Source organism: Scomber scombrus, chromosome 18 (genome assembly GCF_963691925.1).
Source record: "Scomber scombrus chromosome 18, fScoSco1.1, whole genome shotgun sequence".
Taxonomy (NCBI): domain Eukaryota; kingdom Metazoa; phylum Chordata; class Actinopteri; order Scombriformes; family Scombridae; genus Scomber; species Scomber scombrus.
Window position 1 is genome coordinate 17,843,288 of NC_084987.1, and position 20,896 is coordinate 17,864,183.

Here is a 20,896-nt window from a genome sequence, read left to right on the forward strand (position 1 = left end):
CTGCTTACTTGAGTTGGGCTGAATACTTCAATAACAGAGAATGTATTTTTATGAGCATGAGTATTATCCAAATAAAATGTGTCTATATCTAAATCCTCATTGGGTTGCTGTGTCTACATCGTTCTGATAGGACAGCCACGCACAGAACCCATACAAAGTTTACTGCTGCTGTGTCAGACAACACAATCTTGCCATCCTCATAGCCGGGCATGGGCAACATCCGCTGCTACATCATTCTCTCTTTGGGGGATTACAGCAGTTTCTCAGTGCTACCTGGCTGTATTTAAAAGCATTAAAAAAATCTCCATTAATCACCTTATTTTATCACTTTAATATTCAGCACATTACACAGATACATCTTACACACACAGAGGATTTCTCCAGATGACAACAGCAGAGAACTAATCTGAGTCCAGGATTTAGCAGACGAGGCGTGGACAGAAGATTTTCTTGTTACTTCTCTCAACACTGATTGAGTCCAAAATGTCCTTCAGTTTCACAACCCTTCTGAGCCTCACACCGACGTCCCCTCTTTCCTCTGCTTATCTAGGTCCTGCCTGAGGAAATAGTCTTTGTTGAGCACAACCTCCTTCTTTAAAGGCATAAGTGGCTCGTCTGTCATTGCCTGGCCGTATGTTTTCTTGTGCTGGGCGAGCAGCATGGCACGGAGCAGCGGAGGATACGGGACGTGGCGCACAGGCGGCTCCGGGAGAGGCTCAAAGTCCCTGAACTGCTGCTCTGCGTGTTGGGGAATCAGGCGCCAGTCGTGGTACACCACCTTGTCCAACTCCTTGACTTCAGTCTCCTGTTTCCCTGCCAAGTATAAAATGCAACCAAGTTACTGAAAGCAGTTTTATTACACAATCATTATCACCTACGGTTTACTGTTATATATACATGCTTTTTATTTATACAATATCTAACGTGTTGTTTCACAATTCCCAAACATTTGGAACATTTTTAGATATACTGGAAATACTTGGAAACTAAAGAACTGATAAATAAAAATAGAAATACTTCCATACACAAATATATAAATTATAAAATAGGAAAACATTTGAATAAATGAATAAGAAAATACTGAGTGCAAGTCACTCTCACCCATCATTTAAGCCATTTCCTTTAGCAAAAATGCCAAATACATTCACTATTTTCAGTTTTTCTATTTATGATCGTTGTAAATTGAATATCTGAGTTTTGTACTGTTGGTCAGACAAAACGACACATTTGAAGGTGTCACTTTGAGCTTTTGGGAACAATTCTTCACTATGTTTCCAACATTTCAATACAACACACAAAGTAGGCTAATCAAGAAAATAAAACTAACTGACATTGAAAGTAATTGTTAGTTACAGCTCTAATTTAATGTTTCAGATTTAATTCTTCAAGTTAACTTTTGAATTATATTAATGATACTATCTATTAATTTTACTTCCCAATATGAAGGTCAAGTTTTTAAAAATATGCTTAAATTCTGGTGGATAATTAGCCTTACTGTTGGCCCAAAAGTAGTATTGTCTAAATTATTTTTCTTAAAATCAGCCTATAAAATAATTGTATTCATATCAAATAAATCAAATGATGCAATCTTACCTTTGTAGGTGAGGATTCCCCATGCCTTGCCATGATCCATGTTCTGAAAACACAGGAAGAAGCAGATTTTACAGGGTTTATCTTATCAGAGCCTCCACCTTCACATATTTAGCATGACAATCAGACCCCCGGATACTGCGATTTTGCCATCCTAATAATGAATGCAAATTTAACAAATCTCTGCAATATTTGCGAGAGCTTGCAAATTTGCTAAATTACTGCAACATTTCCACATGAAACGGCCAAAACAAGAGACCGCTTGTGATCTGAAACAGCTGTTGCATTTTGTGTTGTGGTAACTTTCATATTCAGCTGGGTTTCAAGTGGAAGATGATTTGTTGTTCAGACAGCAAAGATGGACATAATCTACCTCAAACATAAAAATCAACACTTTGGAAATGAAACTATAATGTTACTAGACTTATTTTAATTGCGTTATTGACTGATTTTGTTTGGTGCTGATGTTGAGGTGAAAGTTTATTTAATAAAGGCTTATTAATGGAACTCAAATACATTAGTTTCTTCTTTTTTATGTAACTTTGATATCATGGTTCTTATGTTCAGGAAAGAAATGTAAAAATTTGCACCGAAAACTACTTGTTTCTGTGATATGCCTTTTGCTTTTATTGAAGGAAGTGATTAAAGATGACTCTTCATTGGTAGTAGTAAAAAACAAAACAAAAACAAATAGCACAATGTTTCTTTGCTTGTTGTTGACCAAAAACTGTTGCAAAATGAAACATTTTTGGCTGCAGTAATCCTATTCTAATATCAGTACCAGTGAATGAATGTGGCTGCTCTCACCTCAGATGTGTAGTCCACCTTGACCTTGGTGATCTCCCAGTAGCTGGGCTCTGTGTGATCGTCCACCCACGACTTGCGGGTAAAGAGGCGACCCACCCCGAACATCCTCATGCCTGCCAGCAGGGAGAAGAGGCGGCTCTCTCTGCGGACATCCTGCCAGGCCAGCACAGGCAGCATCTTCCCAGTATATGGCCGCTTCATGGTCTCATAGTCCAGGGCGTACTTCTGGGAATCCCTCGGCCGGGACTTCAGCTCCCGGTATGCCCGGATCTTCCGAGCCATTTCTGCTATGAGGCGAAGCTGCTTTTTCTTTGCCATGACTGTCTGATCACTGACACACAGCAGTCAACACTTATCCTGCAGAGAGAAAAGGTGATTTACTTTACTCAGATGAAGATTTTGCTCCACCAAATAGTTATTTTTTTCCCCTCTAAACTTCTCACATGGTTTCATTTCAATACATTTTCAAACATCCACTATTTCACTAAAATTCAAAGATTAAAAAGAAAAATCTGTGCATCAGAACAGTTTTTTCCTCTTTCCTCTCCCATTAATCATGTTACGACCCCTCAATATGTATCTGGTGATTCTTTGGAGGGGCCCGACCCCTATGTTGGTTGCACTGCTGCATTGGTGCTTTTAGTTAGGATCTAAATACTTCTTCCACCACTGTCAACACATTACAGTCCTGATGTAACAAGGCTAACTTGTGAGCTAGCTTCATTGTGAAAAACCTTTTAAATCATCTTGCACACTGACGTCAGCTGATCATTAATAATAATTGATACCGAACTATCGATCCTGTTTAAAGTGTACAGATATCTGGAGTTAAAAGTACCTGAGTGTCTCTGATGTGTAGAACAAACTTGACCTCCGCACGCAAGAAAGGCACACAACTTCCGCTCACTCGGTCCCACTGCAAAGTGTTCCGGGTGAACTGCCGGTGTACTTTAGTTCCGCGTGTGTCACATTGAGTAGATTTTAAGTGGAGTTTGTACACTAACAGAGAAATGGATATTTAACAACATAGAAATGTTTTGACACATTTTCTAAATACCTGCTAGTGAGACAGATGGTGTTTATGACTCTAAAAAATGATGTGGGCCTTTCTATTGATTTAAATATAATTTTCAATAATATAGTTTGATTTTTGTGGAATTTGACTATTGAATAATTGACATTTTTTAATTTTTAATTTAATAAAAACCTTTTTTTCCCCCCCTGTTCACAGCTTTCCTGCCAACCATAAGTAGCTGAGTTTGTGAGCTCTACATGCACTGCACAGTATTAATCTAATACCAACATTGGGTAATGTAGACATATGAAACGATGTTCTAGCTAAATCTTTTCTAGATAACATGCACAGTGCAGGCAAGATGACGATGACGCATGACAGCTGCACCGAAACCCACAGCAAGAGTGAGTCAGCATTAATAACTGCCCCCGTAGTCTGCCCTCACCATCATTTGTCTCCAGCGTGGAGAAGTAGTTGAGAAAAAGTCCAATGAATTTCCTTGATAATTAAGAAACAAAACAAGTAATTTGTGCATATTTAGCATTCATTTTATTTTCAGCTGAAAATCATGCTGATAAGTTATACAGAAAAAGGCGAGTAAAGGCCTTCACATACAGTATTATTAATATGACATGGTATAGAAGAAACACTTAGAATTTTCCTATTTACAGTATAACAGTAAGAAAAAGTGCTTGGATGCATCAATGTGAAGATTAATACTGTGAAAGAAGACATTACATCTGTTGGACTACAACTATCCTCTTGGCGGTTACATTACTGGTGTTGTGCCATCCTCCACTTTCTCCTGAAACCGTTATCACAGAAGATGCTTGGATTGCATAGTACCTTAAGTCTTTAAGTCTGTCTTCCTAAACAACCTCTTGAGGAGTGAACATGATCAGAGATTTGTGACTGATGCAGCAGTCGGAGGACTGGGTCAAACACTATTACAATACTTATATCATTATAATTTGGTACTCCAAACAAGCTAAAACTGAGAAATATTTACACATCTGACCCAGAAGAACCATTCCTGTCTGCAACCATTCATTCATTAAGTTAATCTTTAAATTTTTTTGAGTGCTTATATGCAGGCTTGTAAGCATGTTCAATATGGATGTGCTGAGCTTGAATTCAGCCTGTTACAAAAGGCGACAAGTCTTCACAGAAACCAAATTGTATCAGAAAAACCTTGCAGACCACTACTGCAGCATTAATCCACCTTTTTATTTTGAAGCAAAAGGCTAAACTTGTTTGAATAGTCAGTTATGTCGAAATATAGCTAAATATCCAGTGAGATTTATGATTGTCGTCAGACAGTGGTACAACATGGAAACTGTGTTTTTAGCCATATATTCACAAAGTGATTATTGTTAGAAACATACTAAGCATACACACAAGGTTCTATAACCATTTTCTGCTGTGAAAAACTGTCACCATTGTAATCAAAGTCAAGCTGACCACAGCCACAGTCCTCCTTTAATGGGAAAACTAGGAACAGTTCAACAGCCACCTCTTTGGATTACAGGCGCTGAGTGTTTGATACTAGAACAGAGAAAAACCTTAATGAATAAGGGTTCGAAGGGAGATGGTAAAGGAAGTGATGTAACAAGGCCTTGAGTAACCAAAACGAACGTAAACACATTAGTACAAAAGGTTTAACCTTAAAATTTCTTCTTTTTTTTTGTCAATGAAAGAAACTTTTAAAACTTTTAAAAATGATAAGGTGTAACAGTGATGACAGGTGACTTTTGCAAGTCTAATTTGAATAATATACTTGTCTCATCATTGGACTTATAGAGCTACACTAACAACAACGTACACTGCTTCAATCTGTTAGAAAAAAAGACATCCATAGCTTCTACAAACAAGTAGCATGATGTTTGGAAAGGAGATTTTAAAAAGCTGTTGACGGGTGGATGTATGTTGCCATGAATGTAACAAATACTTGAAACTTTTTTCCTACAAGTTTTTCAAGAAGAAACAAATGAGAAATCAGATGTGTTTGAGTTGGTTGGAGATTTTCCTTGTAAGACAAAAAAGACTCAAGACTAAAAGTTTTCATCTTTACAGCTATGACCAGTGGGGAAGACATTAAGAAGTCTGTGTGTCACTTCCTGTCTGTTCCACTCATGAGACACAGTTAATTCTCACTTTGGCAACCTAACAGAAAATTGCAGATGCCAGTAAAACAGCTAACAGATGTGATAATGCATGAATAGCATTTAGGTTGAGAACAACATACATTATTTGCATACAAGATGAAAACACAGAAAAAAGTTATATAGTGCCTAAATTCTGACCCCCTTTTTTTTTTTTGCAAATATACCACACTGACCACCAAAATATGGCCATACTTACATACTTCAGTGTTACACTGTACAGTCCACTCTCGCATGTCACTGATCCCTCATTCATGAATGGCAACAGATTTGCAACAAACTATGCTGACTAACAAAATAACGCCACATCTTGTCACTTATCACTGAAGCTGGTTTGGATGTTAAGTGTGTGATGAGCATGAAGACGTGTGATTGGCATGAGAGAAGATCACAGTAAAAACGTGCAGGCAGAGATACCGCCGTCAGTTTCCCACCTACAGTACGTACTGCTCCCCCTGCTCAACTAATCCTGGTTTTTATTCTTCTCTACTGGGTAACGCATATGTTTAGGAAAGCTTGAGGCAGGTAGGTAACACTAGAGTAGATGCCACGGGACAGTAACGTCTGCCAGTGTTTGAGGGGAGGTAGGAATCATGCTATCCAGTCAAGTCCAGCGGCATCTCTTCCTCTGACAGGCTTCAGGGTCAGAGGTACAACCCTCTGAGTCGCTCTCAGAGGAGGATGGTCCAGCCAACGGTGGAACAGGCAAGCACGACGGCCGCTCGGGCCCCTCTGGTGTATCCTCTGTGGTGCCACTGTTGAGACTAAGCACCCAACCCAATTTGTTGTGGAGCAAGTGGCGAAGGCCTGGTGGCAGTGGCAACACGTCCAGGGTATCTATACAGTCCGGCAGCAGCTGGCGAAGGCGGGCACAGCAAAGGTAGAGCAGGGAGGTGGGTGCAGAGCAGGACCTGATCACCTTCATGCTGCTCTTCGCTGCCGTGGAACACGCCATTGGGTAGAACCTCTTGTTTTGTAGCTCTGTGGCAGCAACACCTAAATAGAGAATGGTGACAACATTTTTAATGTTCATGTGGAACATTTTGATCCAATATCACGCTGTTGACCATATGTATTAATTTACACAGAATCCACCAAAAAAAAGTGCTCATATCAATATTTTTATATAGTACCAGTCAAAAGTTTGGACACACTTTTGACTGGTATTGTATATAGAATATCATAAACAGGTCGCACACATTTGCATATGAGTGACCTATGATCTGTGTAGAAACATAATCAGCATCTATTTCTTGAGAAATGCTTCAGATAGAGTTGTTACGGTTGGTAAACTTGGTAAACAAGTCAGTCAGATTATGTAATTTTAAAAAAACCACCGGCACTCTGATCAGTGTTGCATTTTGCTTGTCAGTACTCACCTATACACTTGCGATTCTTGAAGAAAGTCAGTGTGCCATGCCACGTGTCCAGATGGACTCCAATGATGGACCCCTGTCCAAACCGGGAAGAGAAGTTCATCTTGTCTCCTTTATGATGCAACAAGCCTGACAAAAGGAAGACGACCAATGATGATATTCAATTTATGCAATAACCAGTTAATACTGCATTAATCACAACTTCTTTTGTAAAAGCTTGTCTACACAGGCAGCATTTCAGCCATGTTTTTCAGTTGTCTGTCTCACACATGTTTTATGGAACAAATACTTGTGTTTCCCTTGAGCTATGTGCAAATAACCATGGCCCAAAGCATATTTCTACACGCTGTGTATACTTTCTTCTGTTTAACATGAACAACTACAGTGATTGTGTATTGGGCTTTAAAAACACAGGATACCTACACTCATACTTCCTGTGTAGACATAGAGAGTAATAAGTAAGCTGCTGCTGCTCCTCTGCTAATGTTCTACTTTTGCTACACAGCCCATGTAGATATTGTGTTAGTCTTACCAGTGTAAGAAAGACCCCAGCTGTCTGAATCTTTTCCCAACAGGCTGCAGAACGTATGCCTGTACTTGTCTAGGTTGACATCAGTCGTACCAATACCAACCATCTGCAAAGAAATAAATAACAATATCTTGAGCAAATACTAAAAAAAAAGCTTGAGCTTCCACACAAACATCACTGCATTGATTACAGCCTCGTCTTAGACAAAACATTTGCTCCGTTTTTAGTTTACTTAATGTAAGGATGTCAGGAGGAGAGCTTTACCATGTCTGTTCCGTACACTGGGGAAGTCATCTTGATCTCCCAGAAGTGCTGCCCTTCAGCCAGCTCCTTGGAGCCACGGATTGCAGCTGTACCACAGCTGTATTCAGAGTGGAAGTTCACTTTGCGATTGTCGCAGCTCAATAATGTTGCTGTCGATCGACTGTTAGCATCCCAAACCCAGTCAAATTCTAAACATCAAAGACATTAAGTAATTTATTCAAGGCCAATGAAACAATATAATAACATAACTGAATGCAGTTGTGTAACTCAGGTACATTAATCAACCAATAAATCATAATAAAATTATTATTATTATTCTATCATTATCCCTTGAAATGTAGCAGTTGTACCATACCTTGGTCATCCTCTCCACAGTGGCAGTCTTTCACTTGGTGAAAACCTCGCAGGCGAGGGTTGTAGCTGGTCTCAGCCTGGGAATCGCAGCCACAGTAGGACTCTCCGGTGACAGGCACTGCACTGGGGACCGGAGGGACCATTACAGCTGAAAAGTCGGCCTCGGAGTCTGAATCACTGTACTTGAAAACAACAATGCAGACAGCCAGAGCAAATGTCAGCAGCATTGCTTATGTCACAACATAGTACTGCTCGATGTCAGCCTGCTTTGAAAAATATGTGCAAATCTGAAATTTGATAGTGATAGGTGGACATTATGCTTCAATCCCATCAGTGGAAACTTGTGTTCTGATACACTGGATGTGAACAACTGAACAGTTAGCATTAGACATTAACATCAACAAAAATATTGTTTACAATGGCCAAAAGCAAACTAGTGTCTGACAGCCCTCTCATGTTGACAAATCCTGTCTCCTGCACTGTTAACTAATGGTATCGTATGACACACATCCACTAACACTTCTTATGTATATCCAGAGAGAGCACCTGTGTATTTACCTCTAGACGGTCGTAGTTCCATTCTTCACTTTCAGATGCCAACACAAGTGCCCGGGCATCAGCATCCCGTCGTATTCCACCCCAAACATATCGCCATGCATGACTGTTCCTGCTTCGCCTGGACATGGCAGCAACAAAGTCTCACCAGCAGAAGGTCCTGACAGTTAGTTTTATGGTCAGGTTTAGTCCAGATGCTGAAAGAACAGCATCCGTCCAGCTGCTGAAAGAGAAAAATGCACACGATTATCTCAATAGAAGTAGACACTAAAGACTGAAGAAATATAATCTGGGTTGTTTTTAATATTACTGCTATAACTTTGTGCACACTGGAGCTCCCCTGGAGCGTTTAAATGACCCTGCATGACATAACTTAGTGGTTTCTTCACTGGGCACTTTCATAAAACTGCTGTAAAGTAGTGTTTTCTTACACCAGTAAAAATCTGCTGCATCTTTTAGATATGTATTACAACTTAATACTGCAATGTTAAGTTTATACACGAAACTCATTAAGAGTTTAATCTTATCAACGAAAAAATGTAGCCCACTGATACACTTTGTAGGACTGTAATAACCGCAAAGGCTCACAAAAACGCATACTCTTTGTATCAGTACACACACACTATAACAATTTTTTGATATCAGTACTCAGGTATTTCTTATTATATAATGTCATAATATTACTCTTGTTGGTGTGTGATGCTGTTTTCCTTACTAGCTTTGATTAGCCACCTAGCAGCTAACGCTAGCTACCCACCATGCAAGTAACATGTTAGCTGGCTATAACAAGGTCAGAGTCCAAATAATTCAACTCAGACTGCTGGCAGTATGTGCGCATACAGCGCAATACACCGATAGATAGGTTGAACGTCGTGCGTTCACAGTTTTTGAGCCAAATAAAACGAGAAGGGTGAATATCTGAGGCGGAGTTAGCGTGAACTAGCTGGTTAGCTTAGCTGCGCGCTGCTATCTGCGCTGGTTTAAAATGTAGCTTTAATGTTTACCTGCCTGTTGTTCACGACCAGCATTCACGTTAAATCACCGACAACACCGGAGACAGGCTGCGCCTCGACGACGCTTCTTTCCAGACAGCTTATTGAGGGTCTCGGCCCCTTTCTGTGTGACCTACTTCACATTTAGTCTGACCGTAAACAATAACAGCCAGGCTCTCTTGGAGAGCTCTCAGCTGCACATCATACAAACACTCAAGTCATCTCAACTACAGGACATGTGTGGGGTTGTTACATCCAGTATTTTACACCCTCTCACTATTGTTTTTACAGTTTTTTTTGTCTTGTCACTTTCTTCCATTTAAACTGCACGTAAAACTTTCTAGACAGAAAGGTACGTTATTAATCTCAAATGGGAAATGTATTAAAATGTTAAAGCAGCCAACAGTGAGGCGAAGAAAACAAACAAACAAACAAAAAGTGTAATTATATTAACAATAAAATTAATTTTAAGCTTTTTACTTTCAAAATACATTACAACATCCCCAACAGAACGTTTCAAATTATGTTTATGATAGAAATGACAATTATGACACACTATTACTCAGTTAAATATAAATGTATATATATTAATTTTTCCACTTTAACCCTTTCATGCATGAATTATGATTTTCCTAAGTGTTATTATTTCTCTTTAGGAATAACAGAAACATATTCATTATCTTTTCCCTCAAATTACATTACATTACATCATAATAACATATATCAATTTATTTACAACCAAAAAAGTTATTACAGGTGAAGTGGTAGAGTATTGAATCATACACTAGTGTACACTGTGCTGCCTGAAGTGCAACTATGCCATCAAAATCCATGCATATATGGGAAAACATCTTTTGAATAGCTGTCCACTGTAGTGACCACTATGTGTGAAAGGATTAAAATCCATGCAATAACTGCAATGTTACCATTTAGTCCTAATTATTAATATTATAATTGCAATTCTAGTTTTGATTTAATAGAACTGTTATTAGGCTAAATACATACTTCTTTTACTGGATGTGGACATTAAGTATTTTAATAAGGCTTTTTGTGATCATTAATAAGTGTATTGTGATCAGTGCAGGGTCATTTCCTTTGTGACATTGCCTGCTCCTCCCCCAGGTTACACCAAACATCTGTAGTAAAAATCTATATCTGTAGTCATGTATCCCCTAAGATATTAAGTTACAGAGGTGGCTTGCTCTTTGGGGTATTCTCAGCAGCAAAGATGCTACTGAATGATCATAGAAATATTATAGGAATATTGTAGGAATACTACAGACAGCGGTGTGCCCGTACTACTCCACTCTATAGACTATGTAGACTGCAATATAGTGTAGAATTATGCATTTATAGTATATCATTTAGAGAATATTATAGATCCAAGACAAAACTGACAGAAGGGTGGGACTGAGAGAAAAAAGGCACAATTAGCCTACAAATCGGTAATTGCTACTTAGCACCACAGACATTGCCATGGATTTATCAATACACAGCTCAGTCAGGCTATTGATATTTTTGAACTTGCACAACCCTCAGTCAGATAAAGGATAAACGATATAGGCAGACTAAACTAACATAATCAACTAAACAACCCTCTGCTACAAGGGGATGGGGTCTGTTTATATAATAAGGCTAGAGAAATACATTTAGAAAATCCTACATAGCATATACCCCACTTATGTTTTTCACGTTTTGCAGATGTTGATGCTAACTGTACTTTCTGTACATCTAACTACAATATGAGTGAAATGATTCATATGTTTAGATGAGATCCAACCAAGCCATCTAGTAGACTTAATACAAGTTAGTGAGAGTGGGAAACAATACTTGAAAATAAATAAGCTACAACATTTATGTTTCTCATCACTGCAAAAGAAAACATGAAAGGGCTCTAAAGAAATTTCTATTAATGAGAAACCCCCTGGCTCAAATAGAAAACATTGTTTATAGGAAATGGTCTAATTAAGTAAAACTGTTTTCAAGAATACCACTGGTGTGAGACAGTCAGTCTTACAAGAAATATTGTAAATTTACTTGAAAAGAAGTTAAATACAGGAAGGTTTATAAGTACATCTACAGCTGTTCTTACCTATTGTTGTCCGACTCCATTCTTCCACTTAAACTGAGTGACGGTGATCAATGTATTGGTCAGTTAGTGTGAACCTGATGTCAAAATGTTGCACTTTAATTACACATTTGAATATCTGAATGTTGTTGCTACTGTAAGTTTACTCATGCTGTTATTATATAAAGAACTTCTTTAATTTCTTTATACTTTTTTCCTATCAGACATAATAAGCCCGACACTGGATGTTCTGGAGGAGGTTGAGTTTTATTTGGAAATCTGACAGGCATGGCTGAACAGTGAGCTCTCACCTTAAACAAAAAAAAAAAAAAAAAATCAAGACAGCAGCACTACTGGTTAACAATACTAGTGTTTGAGAATGTCATAGTAAACATAAATACATAAATACATAAATACACTTGCACGCATTATGCACTCAGGTCATTCACACATAGTCACGCCCACACACACATACACACTGTCAACTCCATGTTAACATGTGGACATCCTCCATTAATAATCACACTACATCCAGAGGAATTCCAAGCACTTTGAACAATTACCCACAGTGCAATTAATCTAACTATACACAGATAATTTATATATTTTTATGTATATAGGGTATTCAATAAATAGTATTCCATTTAGACAGATTCATCAAGTCAAAATCATCATAGCTTCCCATAAATAGTGAAAAAAAATAAAAACATGTCTTGACGGCTCCTCGCCACGGTGATTCAAAAATGGTCCCCGAAAAGAACATGAAAAAAATAAATACTAATGTGCACAATTCTTCTGCGGTCTCAAACAAGAATGACAAAAAACACAAACGAAAAAACAAACAAACGAAAAGAAAAAAGAAAAAAACAAATATGAAAGGAGGGGGATTGGGCAGGGGGATAAACGTTGATACTCACACTCACAGCACAGACTGGTTACTACATTTACAAGGGGGTGGAGTGACTCTGGACCACTGTACAGGTTAAGATCAGACAACACATCAGGCAGACTGTCCACACATCATCCCACAACAACCAATACATCTTCATGCCCGTTCTGTACACACAGGACCTGACACAACTGGATGGCTTTAAACAATATGGATAGATCACATCTATTGAGGACAGAGCTGTCAAAGTCGACCGCCAACATGTTTCTGTTGCCATCCCATCCTGCCAGACCCGCGGGGTGTAATGGAAGTAGGTGAAAATCTCCTATTTGTTCTTGCTGCTTTGATGTGGAATGAATGAGATGATGTTGATTTGCACACTTATTTTGTGGATAGGATGAGGGCCACGATGAGGCCGTAAAGCCCCAGCACCTCAGCGAAGATGAGGATCAGGATCATGCCCACGAAAAGCCGGGGCTGCTGGGCGGTGCCTCTCACGCCGGCGTCGCCCACAATGCCGATGGCGAAACCAGCTGCCAGACCGCTCAGGCCCACGCTCAGACCAGCACCGAGATGCAGGAAACTCCTATCGGAAGAAACAACAAAAACAAGAGAAAAGGTGTGAGTCATGTGGAAAACTGCTGCATTACATTCTGATGGTTGTGATCATTTACGAGCACGAGAATCAGAACCAGGCCAGAAGTCACTTCGGCGAAATCTTGTAGGCGCTGTGACATTGCCAGGAAAGTAGCGGACACCGCAGAGTGCACTGCATTAAGCAAAAGTCTTTAATATTAACAGTGAAGGGTCTAATGATTCAGATGCATGCAATATAATGGAGAAGTCCCTGATTTGACTGATTAGTTCCCCTTTCTCTTCCATGATTTCCAGATTTCAAATAAAAAGCAAAAAGCCCAAGAAAATCTTAATTAAATATGAGTGATGAATCAAATGTGTAATTTAAGATTTACTCTAATGGTCTCCCAGAAGAAATTCGGTTCATCAAGGCATAGTGTGATCACTAATAGAGCAAAACCCTCTGAGATTCACTTTAGATCTAATAGTCCACAGAGAGTCTGATGTTCAGACGCTCTACTCTCACCAAATTCCTTCTTCAGCTGCAGCTAGCCAAATCCAAAACAAGTTCAGACAAGTTAATGGTTTACTACCTGGCCAGAAAAACAAGACAAGAATGGGACAACAAAAATGAAGTCAAACATTTAGTGAGTTGAGATGTTTTTGTCAGAGACCTGTGAATATTAGACATATATTCATCATTAGAGCAGGATTTCTAGTGGTAAGAAAGAGCTTCCAGTTGACATTGCTTTATAGTTTTTGTGTGTTCATGAGTTAAAGAGGTTCGGGGTTACACTCGTGTGTGTGATTCAACTCAAAAGAGAAGTAAAACATATGAAATAATGTGTCTCTCAATTAACACAAATAACTTCAGCGGAAATAATATGCAAGTATAAATATGACTTAAAGTGTCGTGATCAACTACGGCACCAGTTGTGTGTTAAAAACGGTTCATCTTACTTGTAAAGAGAGACTCTCTCAGAAATGTTGTTTGCTATCAGCACAGCCACCACCAGCCCGTAGATGGCGATGATACCGGCCATGACCACAGGGATGATGGACTTCATGATGAGCTCTGGCCGCATCACAGACATGGCAGCGATGCCTGTGCCGCTCTTCGCCGTTCCATATGCTGCTCCTAATGCTGAACGAGAGAGGAAGGAGAGTTCCTGTTAATTCAGCAGTTCAGTTCAGTCAGTGTTAAATCTTCACGAACGAATGAGCCCTGAGGGCAGAGAGGTTTCATTTTTTAACTCAAACTGGAAACATTACAGCTTCAAATGGTGCTGAGTGAGAATAGTTAGTTGCAGCTCATCAGACTATAGCGCCTTACTGCCTCATATAACCCTACCCCGTGAAATATTTTATTATCTGACTATGCTCATGACTCGTGCCACAGATGTTAGCTTCTCCAGATGTTTCTCTCTCTGCTCTGCTGCCACCTCAAGTTTTACTGCTTAATTAATGCTGCACATAACTGCAAACGTGTTCCAGTTAGTTTATTGTGTACCTTTGCAATCTAGAATAATCTACAGTAATCTCATGTTGTGACGCTTAATGGGATCAGTTTTTGTTGACAAGGTGTCACAAACATTCCTATGAGGCTGTAGTTACTGCTGGTGTTATGACAGATTCCCTATGACTGCACGGCTTTCACTACATAACCTGCATGTATGTGGCTCAACTCATGTGGTCATTCATCCACACACACACATCACCCAACATAGGATAATCAATGACTGATCAATATCTTGATCTTCAATATGAAAAGAAATGTAGGCAATCTGTAGTGTTCAGCGCCTGCCTCTGATACCTGGAGAGCAGCAATCGGTGCAGGACAGTTACTGATCATCATATGTGACTGTGCTGGTCACAAGCAGCGAGCAGCGATGAATGCAGGATGTTACCTGCTTATCATGAAGACCCGCTGAAAGCTAATTAATAAATAAATCACACAACACTGCTTCTATCTCTTCTCAATTGCTGCCCTGGGTGTGATGGAGCTTATGAGTAACTGTTAATGAGCAAAAAAAACAATTTTCACGACTTTGCACTGAACAGCACTTCTCTTTATTATAAAAATCCTGTCTATTTTAACAGTGGTTTGCTCATATTTTCTGCAGGTCTTTTTTAAAATAGTGTTAACTTGCATCAAGAGCCAATTCCTCGGCTGGCTGGTTTCCCACAGTGCCGTATATCTGCATCCTATATATAATGAATAGAGGTGGACATCATGTTTCTGTGCGATGGGTCTTCAGGCTTATACAGCTGTCAGCTATTATATGCTTGATTGAGTTGCTATAGTGTTTATGAAGTGTCAGCTTTCCTATCCTCCTTCCTATACATTAACCGTGTTTTCCCTCCATGCAATGGTCATGCTGAAAAATCTTGGAGCGACTCCGTTAAACTGCTGCTATGACAGTATAACAGCAGCCATGCTGAGTTTACTGGCATATGGGTTTAACATTTTACTGACTGAAAGCTTTGCAGACAAAATTATACTCCTAGATTAAGGTGTCGCTCTATGTCTGTGCTGTAGAAAATAATGCTTAACAGCGTCTGACTGATACATTGGCCACAGAAGTCATTAAGAAATTGCTGTACGGAGATGCCAAAGATGTGTTTGAGGAAATTTAAAAAGGGCGTCACCATTAAATAGTTTATCCTTTAGAGAGAATCTCCACATTTTTTAAAGAATCCACATCAAAAATGCTTATGTTAAAAAATTGATGTTATTTCTTTTTTTTATTTGATTGCTTAAGCTATTTTAGTTCAATGCAGACTTTAAAATCAGGGACAGAGTGGAATGTCAAGGCATTGTTCCAAAACTAGATGACAATGTCATGCTTCCAGGCAGTGCTGTGTACATATAGATATAAAGAACATTTATTATTATTCCAGTCTGCTCCATATTGTTATTACATTACCTAAAATGAGAAACACGTCAGCTCAAACAGACATAACCTACAAAAGACGCAGCTCCGACATGGGCTGTAAGACGCTTCAACAACATACCATATCTTCACCTAAAATTGTATGAGATGGACAAACTCGAAAACTCCATTCCTCATTAAGGAGATAGCTGTCTTTATCTGTATAAAACTGACATCACCGGATTGACTTAACTACCACAAAAGCTCTGTAAGATTATATTGTAAATTCAGTTTTGGGCAGGGTGGACTTTACCATTAGGAAATGTGGGTAACTGCCCAGGGCCCCAAAGAGCTATAATCTTATTATGATGCTTAGATATGAAAAATATTTAATTATGTTACTCAACTAACTCATTGTATCATGAAATAAGTTACAAAAGGTCCCCAAGCAATTCAAAACATGAAACTGTGTTCTCCTACATTTACCTGACAGATTAATGTTAGTGGCTATGTTGCAGATTCAAATTTTACTCACAAAATATAACAAATAAAAGTACTGATGCATTATTTTTCTTATAGCATTAAACTGTCCAGTATTATATAAATTAGTCAGAATTAAATATCCACATTGAACAGCCATTAAGTAAATTTAAGTACATTGTGCTAATAATTCCTTTCATTCACTGGTGCAATGTGCAGGATTTTGCGGCATCTAGTGGTGAAGATGCAAACTGCAACAAAACACAAGGACTCTTATATTAAGGGGATTATACACTAATATGAACATACCTATTAATATTATATCAATTTTTTGCCAAGTTCATTTCACTAAATGACACTAAATTCACATATACTGCAGCTTTAAGTAAAAAATATGTACACAGGACTTTTACTCTTACTGTGTGGCATTAATAGTTTTAGTGATTCTTCTACCACTGCCAATCCCAACATTCCCAGTTAGGGATAGGGTGAGAAGTATAGCAAGACGGTGTTAATCTGAGGCCCCCAAATCACTAAATCCGCCACTGGCTTATATTGTCTCTGTGACAGACTGGGTGTATCCTCCATGCTAAACACAGACGGTTATGAATGAATGAATGAATGGATGGGCGGATGGATGGGATTTTCCTTGTATATTCTTACATTAGCCAGGATGTTGGTTCATTCTCAGCAAAAAAAAATCGCATTTCTCTAATAATTCATTCAGATCTGGCCTCTGCTGCGCTGCAAAATAAACCCTCCTGACAGATTAGAGACTGGCCTCTGCCTTGTTGTTACCTCGGTGAGGGTCTGCGTCACCGACATGCAGCCACCAGAAAACAGCATGACAGCTGGATATGATCAAAAAAAAAAAAAAAACCCAGCTGGTGAGGAGCTATTAATGGTCAGCAGCGTGATGTCGGTGGAGACCTTCCCCACGCCTCTGACTCGCATCCCTGACAGGTGCTTGAGCCGTGACCGTCTCAGCTACAACCAACCACCGAGAGTTCAACGCTACAATATATATATGACTTCATAAACATATAGGCATATTTATAGATACATAAAATGTGTTTATATATTTATAGCGGGAGAGGGACATAAATATGTATAATAATGATTAAGAAGATGAAGGAGCTGATGTAGTTACCGCTGAAGACCATGGCCGCAGAGGCTCCCATCACGGCGAAGAAAGGCGAGTACTCGGGGCTCTCCTCAGAAGAAGACATTCTCGCACTTTTCACGGGGAGATACAGCTACAAAGCAGGCTGTCTTAAGTTTACCCTTTTCCCACCGTCAGCTATGGACAGGTTAAATCACCGAGCGAGGAGAAGCGATTACGTCCCTGTCTGTAGAGAGTACCGGTGGAGAAGGGGGGAAAATGGCGAAACGGAAAAAATCACGTGACCATCCATCGCGGAAGGATCCACCTGCGCGGACCCGGGGATGCTCGATATGAGCACACTTTAAATATCTAACCTCTGTTGTTTATTACACCGTGATAATCATTGTAGAAATAACTCTGATTTGATATTGATTTTCCCAGCTGTTATATATGACAGAAATGTGTAATATCCTAGTATATGATGAGATTAGTTTGTTCTGTTTGTAATGTGGTACGATCTGCTGCAAGTGCACTGCCTGCAGTTGAAACGCTTGTAGTCACCACACGCTGGCGTATTAAATATTAGGTGCCAAATAGATATTTGTACAATAAACCACAAACACCTGCGCTTTCACGACATGCTAAAAATACATCTACAAATACATGGTATGATCTAGAGGCGACCAGATAACAGAGTCGTGACAACACATCCATCATATATGTCTCCATCCTGCTGTACAGGACAGTGTGTGCCTGAGGTATGTTGTTCTTACAATGGAAACATCATTTAAATCAACATTAGACACCCTCCAGCTGTCAGACAAACTAAGACAGGCCTGATTGTTTATCCTTGAAGCAAATTGTCCCTGAGCAACCTTTGTCAAGGTGACACTGTGAAATGGAAATGGGTGTTTTTGATGTTAGCTAAAGGGACATTTCACCTCAAAATTCACCTCAGAACATTTTTTCCTTCCTCTGGAAAGATTTTAGAGCATTGACTGCATGTAGTCCTGTGTGCGTGCGTGGGGGGGGGGTTTTGTGTTTTAAAAAAAAAAAAAAAGTTTATTTACATTTTTACCAGATCATATTTTGTTCCTAATTGTGTATTTTCCCCACAGCATCCCTCAGGGAGTCTTGATAGTTATCACAGCTGGTTTCTATCCTGAGAGGAAGGAGGTATTTTGCGTAAGAACAACATGTCATGGTTTTTGTCTTGGCTTGCTTTTGAAGTTTTGTTAAAGTTTTTCCATACAGTCAAAAATACAGGGCAGTATCATCAAACTGAGAGTCAAGAGCTCTGGGAAAAGGCTTTTTCTATACATTTGTATCATTATGAATTAGAATATTACACTAGAAAATTGTTTACGGTTTTGTTTTTGGTTGCTTGGCAAGGCACCAAATTTCCCCCTGCTTTGCAATAACTAAACATAATAAATTCATGTAGGACTAAATTAGATGCAAATGGGAACATTGTAAAGGAAATCATTAAATTCACGAGAGTTAAAATAGATTAAAATAAACTGAGATAATTAATAGACCAAAGATAAATAAATGGCAAATTGTGATTTCTTAGATACACATTCTGTATACTGGAAATAGAAAATACATGCATATCATTGATACTCGGCCAATTTTATAAGCTTTATTTATATTCATTTTTTGGCAGGTTGAGTTTTTTATCAGTCTTCAATCCCCAAATTAGATTTCTTCCCAGACTCAAGCAGTATTGACCACGTTACTAATTACACCTATAATATGTAATTCCAGTGACCTTCCAGCTCCAACACTTACATAAGGCTTATCAGGGTTTTTCATAAATTGTCTAAGATGGGTCCAAATTAAAGTTCTCAATTTCATTTTTTTCGTAAGTTTCCCCCAGTTGTATGATCTAAAACTAACTAAAATGTCAAAAATGGGCCGACACTCTTGCATTTCCCCAAACACTTATAATCATAATTAATACAATTCAGTATACTAGGTGGACAAAAGGAAGTGTACCATGTAGAACAGCTGACATGTATGCAGCAACATATTACGCAAGATATCCTCTCTCTCATTAACTCTTTCCTCCGATTTCCTCTTTAGCAAACTTCTTCAGCTGTCTCATGCAAATGTATTTAAACAGTCAATTTTTGTAGATTGAAAAGTGAAAGCAGAACAGACGGCTGAAAATGTTCTGCATACACATGACTGTCAGCAATCTTTCCACCCTGTGTTATTTAAAAGAGGTATTAGTTCTGGTCAGACCTCATTCATGTGACCCGCTCTGGCTCCAAGTAACCACCATTCCCATACTGCAAGAGAAGAATACCTATTATTTTCTATATGAATCGTCACATTTCTGTAATCGTCATAATCATTACTTTGTTGTTTGAATATAATGGCCTGTTGTGGAACAACTTTAGTGCACCACAAATCCTCAAGTTTAATTTTGAGAAGATACATAAAAGGGCTTTCTTTTTATTTGCTGTCTGTGCTTTGAAAACATTTAACAAGTTGAATAAAAGTAATATTAGAGCAAATAAACTGTCAGTAAATAAACAAATTACAGAATGTTTTCTTTTCTGCATTTGTTTTTTGTGCAAGACAACAAATTCACTTGTTTTATAATCTGCCAATGAGAACTTTTACTCAGGAAACATATTTTAATGGACAGAACAGATTTGCAAAAATACCAAAAAGAACTAGTAGCTAATTCTATATTTTACATGTCAGAATAATGTAACAATGTTAGAATAATACATCTAAAATGTGTTTATATAACATTTTAGTTTATTACAAGCTCTGATATACCTTCTGTTGTTTTTTTTGCACGAAATGAATTGAACTGTATTATTTGCAGCAGTCTAATATGACCTGCAGGGTATCTCGCACATTTATAATTTCATTTATAAATGATATTTTGATATAATTTTAAGTACCAATATTCCTACAATCTAACAGTACCAACATCACCATCTGCTGGCTGATTTGCAGACCAGTCAGAGCACTCAGTTGGATTTTTATCTGCCTATAAATGAGAGCTCTGCAAATGTTAATAAATGTTTTCATCTTAAATTACAGTTGAAACAAATTGTGAACTTGAAAAGTTGATTTCAACACAGTTTCATCACATTCACCAGCAATACCTCATTAAAGAGGAAGTTAAAAAATCATGTGGCGATAATTAGAGTATCATGCAAAAAGTCCTCTTTACTCAAGTATCTCTATTCCTTACGAGGTACGTGAGTAACTTAAGAAAAGCATCTGTTGCAAAAGAAA

General features: G+C 38.6%; 3 protein-coding genes across 4 annotated transcripts; all 3 read right to left on the minus strand.

Moving 5' to 3' along the window:
• Nucleotides 1-311: 311 nt before the first annotated feature.
• On the minus strand, nt 312-3,305 carry mrps34 (mitochondrial ribosomal protein S34). Its single transcript, XM_062438900.1, has 4 exons — nt 3,236-3,305; nt 2,398-2,754; nt 1,594-1,636; nt 312-813 (listed from the first exon to the last, which is right to left on the minus strand). The coding sequence occupies exons 2-4, from the start codon at nt 2,713-2,715 to the stop codon at nt 515-517; spliced, it is 660 nt and encodes a 219-aa protein (XP_062294884.1). The 5' UTR covers nt 2,716-2,754; nt 3,236-3,305; the 3' UTR covers nt 312-514.
• A 638-nt stretch (nt 3,306-3,943) lies between these two features.
• spsb3a (splA/ryanodine receptor domain and SOCS box containing 3a) lies at nt 3,944-9,856 on the minus strand. 2 transcript variants are annotated; one of them, XM_062439539.1, is made up of 7 exons: nt 9,657-9,856; nt 8,656-8,875; nt 8,099-8,279; nt 7,744-7,931; nt 7,483-7,585; nt 6,954-7,079; nt 3,944-6,570 (listed from the first exon to the last, which is right to left on the minus strand). In XM_062439539.1, exons 2-7 carry the CDS (start codon nt 8,779-8,781, stop codon nt 6,179-6,181), a joined length of 1,116 nt encoding a protein of 371 aa, XP_062295523.1. In that variant the 5' UTR covers nt 8,782-8,875; nt 9,657-9,856; the 3' UTR covers nt 3,944-6,178. The 2 variants fall into 2 exon arrangements, with proteins under 2 accessions (XP_062295523.1, XP_062295524.1); XM_062439540.1 differs by lacking the exon at nt 9,657-9,856 and having other exon boundaries at nt 8,099-8,274; nt 8,656-8,736.
• Nucleotides 9,857-11,960: 2,104 nt separating this feature from the next.
• On the minus strand, nt 11,961-17,913 carry atp6v0ca (ATPase H+ transporting V0 subunit ca). Its single transcript, XM_062439398.1, has 3 exons — nt 17,681-17,913; nt 14,138-14,321; nt 11,961-13,187 (listed from the first exon to the last, which is right to left on the minus strand). The coding sequence occupies exons 1-3, from the start codon at nt 17,757-17,759 to the stop codon at nt 12,983-12,985; spliced, it is 468 nt and encodes a 155-aa protein (XP_062295382.1). The 5' UTR covers nt 17,760-17,913; the 3' UTR covers nt 11,961-12,982.
• Nucleotides 17,914-20,896: the final 2,983 nt, after the last annotated feature.